Below are 6,000 nucleotides of genomic sequence, written 5' to 3' on the forward strand. Positions count from 1 at the left end.
AAACAAGTAGGTTTTTTATCCAATTTTAGACCGCAAAGAATTTTTTCAGTTTCCCAATACATGATATGGTACTTTAAACGGTGCTATCAAAAACTACAACTTCTCCCGCAAATAAGCCATCACACCACTATTGACGGAAAAATAATAAAAAGGTTTTGGCTCTTGGAACGCAGGAGGTGAAAAACTGAAAAATGTCTCGGTCCTTAAGGGGTTATTAAGCATCAGAGACCATCCGATTTTGTCAGAATCTAATAGAAGCCAAGCACTGCCATAAGATCTAGCAGTGATTTATCTCCCTAGGGAAGTAAAAGTAATCTGTTGGATTTTCACTTTCGCTTCATTCCTCTGCACCTACCAAAATCCATAACTTGTTTTTTTTCCCCATCAATATTGCCGTATGAGGGCTTGTTTTTTGCGGGACGAGTTGTAGATTTTGACGGCACAATTTATTATACCATATAATTAGTGAAAAACATTTTAAAAAATTAAAATTGCGGGTGGAAAGGGGGGCGGGGGGTTGATTTTACGCAGTTCACCATGCGGTAAAAATGGCATGTTAACTATTCTGCGGGTCAATACGATTACAGTGATACTACATTTAAAGGTTTTGGTTTTTTTTACGTTTCACTACTTTTAAAAGGAAAAAACGGAATGTTAAAAAATAAAATTTGAGTTGTCACCATATTCTGAGTGATAACTATTTTTCCTTCGATTGAGCGGTGTGAGATTAATTTTTGCGTGGCAAACTGTAGTTTCTATCGATATCCATTTTGGGGTACATGACTTTTTATTCCATTTTTTTGTGGGAGATGAAGTGACCGGCATTTATTACGCCGTTCACCGCGTGGACTAATATATTGTAATAGTTCCGACTTTTATGGACGCGTTTATATCAGTTATGTTAAAGTTTTTAAATTGTGCTTGAGGGAAAATGTTTGTTTTTTTAAACAAAAAAACAAAACCCCAAAACTTTATTTTACTTGTTTTTCTCTTTATTAGTCCTTCCAGGGGACTAATTACATTGGATCGCTTGTATTACAATGCAATACTAAAGTATTGCTGTAAATTGTTATACGGACTCTCCTATGAAGCCCTCCCTGAGGCAGGGCTTCACAGGAGTACAAAGATAGAACACTTGGGGGCCTTCATCCAACCCCCAGGCTGCCATACCAACCAACAGCACCCCGCAATCGCGTCATGGGCTGTTGCAACATTACAAGGGGCCATCCTGTTACTACCCATTTAAACTCTGCTGTCTAGATTGACCACGGGATGTAACGGGTTAAACTAGCGGCAGACACGCTCCTTCTATAGAGCAGGCTCAGCCAGTGAGCCCGCTCCATACTTCCCCATTCGACGTCTATATACAGCGGATGTCGGGAAGGGGTTGAATCTATTAGGCTATGTTCACACAGAGTTTTTGGCAGGTGGAAATTCTGCCTCAAAATTCCATTTGAAAGTTTGAGGCAGATTTTCCTCTCCCGGCACGCAGATTTTCGCAGCGTTTTTCGCCTGCGGCCATTGAGCACCGCAGGCATAAAACGCAGCGAAATACGCTTTCTGCCTCCCATTGAGGTCAATGGGAGGTCAGAGGCGTAAACGCCCGAAGATAGGGCATGTCCCTTCTTTCTCCCACGAGACTGTTTTACCGATCGTGGGAAAAAGACGCCTCCGCTTCCCACTGAAATCAATGGGAGGCATTTTCGGGCCGTTTTTGACGAGTTTTGCTCCTTCTAAGCCCGAGAAGCACCATGTGGTCAGTCAGGTCATATGGCGCCATAACTAGCTTACAATTACATTTCAGAACTTATTTTTCCCCTGTTGCAGCAGCATAAGGGATTTTCTTTGTGGGACGACTTGTAGTTTTTTATTGGTAAAATTTTGGAGTACAATCGACTGATTAATTTTTATCACTTTTTTTTTTGTCAGAATTTCCCATTTCACCCCACAAAGAATCCGTTTCCCAGTACATTATATAGTACAATAAATGGTGCTCTGAAAAACTACAGCTCGGCCCACAAAAACCAAACCCTCATCCGGCTTCATCAATAGAGAAATAAGAGTTATGGCTTTTGGAAGGAAAGAAAATACGAAAAATGGCTGTAGGGTGAAGGGGTTAAAGGCTGTTATAAGGTGGTCATACATAGACTAACATGGGCCATAACCAATGTTTATCTGACCATGTAATGACTATGTAATGTGTATTAATTCCTCTTCACATGTTTAGGAACCAAGTCTATCATGAAGGTCAGGAAAGCGCCCAGCGTACACAATAAACGTATCCAGAAGGCTCCATTACCCGATAGAGGCCAAGCAAGAGTCCTTTTGGCTTTCGTTGGACGGGTATACCTTTTTTTAAAGATGGAACAGCATACTATGCGATTGCATCTGGAGTGATCCCACAAAAAAAAAAAATTAAAAATTAAAATACAAAGTGTATACCACTTTCCCATCCATATACATTAAACATACGTCGAGAGGCTCCAGTGACATAACGACCATAAATGGAAGTGACGTCAGGAGCTGCCACAGCAGCGGAGTCCCCGGGCAGAGCGCTAGCTGATGCTCGCAGACTCCAGACCTTGGTAAGCACCTGACAACACTGTCCATTTATGTACAGTGACTTCAGGAGTTTCCTCAGGGTCCCCAGGCGACATATCCAGCTTCATGAAATAGTGGTATACTTTGCAGTCTTCTGCCGGAGGTATACATTGGAAGTCCTGCCAACGTATGATACCTCCGACAGGAATCCAAGACGTGATACGAAGAGAGCCTTAGGGCCTGTTCACAGAGTATTTTGACTAGCTTTTTGGGAGCGGAAACCGCTCCGCAAAATTCGTCAAAGACCGGCCGAAAATTCCTCCCATTGATTTCAATGGGAGACGGGGGCGGTTTTCTCCCGCGAGTGGTAAAACCGCCTCGCGAGAGAAAGAAGGGACATGCCCTATCTTCACGCGTTTACGCCTCTGACCTCCCATTGACATCAATGGGAGGCAGAGAGAGCGTATATCGCAGAGTTTGTCCGTAGCACTCAATTGCAGCAGGTGAAAAACGCGACGAAAATCGCTGCAAACGATGTGCAGGAAGGACAAAATCTGCCTCAAAACCCCTGACAACATGCCCAATCCTGTTCTCAAGGTAGATTAGCCGCTGTCCGTAGTCTGGCAGCAGCTTTTTTCCCCCTCTCCTCATTAAGGCCTCAGTCAAACCAAGGCCGGGATAAATACCTGTCGGACAAACCGCTATTGAAGTTGTACGGCCACCTTTAAGGCTGGTTTACATGGGCAGATTTCTGCCATAAGGGGCGCCGATTGATATAACAAGTCGATTGGCGCATGTCAACAGGCCGATGATCAGTATGGTTACGCACGATTGTTAACATGATCTTTTGATCCCCATTAGCTTGTTGGAAGAACACCCTGATCAGCCAAATGACTGCGCACTCATTTGTTGGCTGATTGCTGCCGTTTACATGGCCCAATAATCGGGTGAACGTCCTTCGGCTGATTATTGGCCTGTGTAAATAGGCCTTTAGTACCACTATTTCTCTACTGGATAATAAGAGTTGAGAGGTTACAAATGATTGGTCAATTGTGGAGAAAAAGCACTAAAGTCGCCTTACAGCGCGTAGGAACCAGCAGCAATAAATATTGTCGGATCTTATCTGAACGAGATAGAAGCGGGCTGCAGGCCTAAAACAGGATCTCGGAGGAGATCTCCTAACCCAGGTTATTGCATAAGCCATGGAAACTTCGTATGATCAAAATGGGGGAGGGGGCACGAACTATTAACTAGGGGGGCTTATAAAGAAGCATATACTGACTGGTTTCTCCACTTATATACACACACACAATAACCCCACTTTACTACAGACCTTTGAAATGTAAGCGAGAGCAAGTTGCTATATTTTCACACTAGATCTCCCCCACAGCCGTGTGATAACCCCCCACCTCCTCCCCATAGTGACAGATGCAAAAACAGTTAATACACAGGTGACCTTTCCCCTGCCCCCTCCATCCGGGGCGTGAACCTCCTTGCTGCAGAAGAGAGCCCATCTAATGCCCCCTGAATAACACGTCCGCCTGTGTGGCCACCTACCTACCTGCCATGTAAACCGCATCACCTACACTTAACCCCTAACACCTGGAACCAGAATAACCTTTGGGACACATAAGCCCTCATACATGGTGTACCTCATACATGTACCAGAGCACATAGAAGTATGTGACACAGGAGAGTATACACTCTGCACTAGCCTATATATAGTCACAAAACACATACTCATGGAGGTGGACAGTGGGGGGTGGGGGATGGGGGATGGGATGTCACTGCTATTACCGGAGGGCGCCCCAGTGTAGGCTGCAGTAGGCCGGCTCTAGCGGCGGGTCCATGCGGGGTAGAGTAGATGAAGCTGGCCGTTGTCTGGTGCTGCTGGTCTGGAGCACACAGTCCGTGCTGGGGATGGTGTACCGGGCCGGGAGAAGACAGAATCTGCAGGTAACCGCCGCCTCCTCCTGCAGTAAGCACACTCGCAGAGCCTCCTCCGGCGACGAACCCCCCAGAGAAGCTGGAGCTTTTCTCCGAGCCCTGAAGCCCGGGAATCAGCAGCGTGTCGTGCCCGTGGTGTATTCCTTTTCTCATCTTATTGAGCAGCCTCCTCCTCCCTGCGCGCCGCTCCTTTCCCGGGTACACCCGCTCTACTTCTGACCCCGGTAATCCGTACGGCCCGGCCTGTACCCTGGAAATAGTCGGGGCTGTGGTTAGAGCAGGTCCCCTCGGTGACTGAGGTGAGATCGTCTGAGAGTTATCGAGCACCGGAGGAGGCAGATGGAAGCGGATTGTACAGCTAAGTGTGATAGGGCCCCGGCTCCGACCTCCCTGCCACTGCCGCGGCTGAAAAATGGCTCCAGGAAGCTGACAATGAATGAAGGGATGCGGTTTACGCGCGAAGGTCCTCCCGCGAAACTCAGATTTCCCGCCGTCTTTTTCAAAATGGATTTGCATATCCCCGCCCCGCATGTCTTTTGCGTTTGTGATTGGACGGGGAGACGTTTGCCTTCAGAACGCTGCGTCGCCTAAGCTTCCCTCCTGCAATTGGCTGTCATTCTCAACAACGCGTCATTGATCTGTGCGACTGAGCGTGGGTCAGTAGGCGGGGACGCCCCTGCTCATAGGACGGTTGAGCCTACAACGTATAGACTCTGTTAGGGGTCTTCTTGCAGCCCATACATTGTATCCTGTTCAGTACTGAAGTGCCTAGAATGTATGGGCTCTGATGAGTTTCTCCTTGCAGCCCATACATTGTATCCTGTTCTGAAGTGCCTAGGATGTATGGGCTCTGATGAGTTTCTCCCTGCAGCACATACATTGTATCCTGTTCAGTACTGAAGTGTCTAGAATGTATGGGCTCTGATGAGTTTCTCCTTGCAGCCCATACATTGTATCCTGTTCAGTACTGAAGTGCCTAGAATGTATGGGCTCTGATGAGTTTCTCCTTGCAGCCCATACATTGTATCCTGTTCTGAAGTGCCTAGAATGTATGGTCTCTGATGAGTTTCTCCCTGCAGCCCATACATTGTATCCTGTTCAGTACTGAAATGCCTAGAATGTATGGGCTCTGGTGAGTTTCTCCCTGCAGCCCATACATTGTATCCTGTTCAGTACTGAAGTGCCTGGAATGTATGGGCTCTGATGAGTTTCTCCCTGCAGCCCATACATTGTATCCTGTTCAGTACTGAAGTGCCTAGAATGTATGGGCTCTGATGAGTTTCTCCCTGCAGCCCATACATTGTATCTTGTTCAGTACTGAAATGCCTAGACTGTATGGGCTCCTGTGAGCTTCTCCTTGCAGCCCATGCATTGTATCCTGTTCAGTACTGAAGTGCCTAGAATGTATGGGCTCTGATGAGTTTCTCCTTGCAGCCCATACATTGTATCCTGTTCAGTACTGAAGTGCCTAGAATGTATGGGCTCTGATGAGTTTCTCCCTGCAGCCCATAC

The 6,000-nt window shown here is 46.6% G+C and overlaps 1 protein-coding gene across 1 annotated transcript in view; it reads right to left on the minus strand.

Annotated features, from left to right (window-relative positions):
- Positions 1–4,964, minus strand: part of E2F3 (E2F transcription factor 3) — a 44,977-nt gene extending 40,013 nt beyond the window's left edge. The window contains exon 1 of the mRNA XM_075826581.1: positions 4,339–4,964. Within this exon, the coding sequence (XP_075682696.1) occupies positions 4,339–4,641 (303 nt within the window). The 5' untranslated portion in view covers positions 4,642–4,964. The remainder of the gene's footprint in view (positions 1–4,338) is intronic.
- Between the last annotated feature and the right edge of the window lie 1,036 nt (positions 4,965–6,000).

Source organism: Rhinoderma darwinii, chromosome 5 (genome assembly GCF_050947455.1).
Source record: "Rhinoderma darwinii isolate aRhiDar2 chromosome 5, aRhiDar2.hap1, whole genome shotgun sequence".
Classification (NCBI taxonomy): domain Eukaryota; kingdom Metazoa; phylum Chordata; class Amphibia; order Anura; family Rhinodermatidae; genus Rhinoderma; species Rhinoderma darwinii.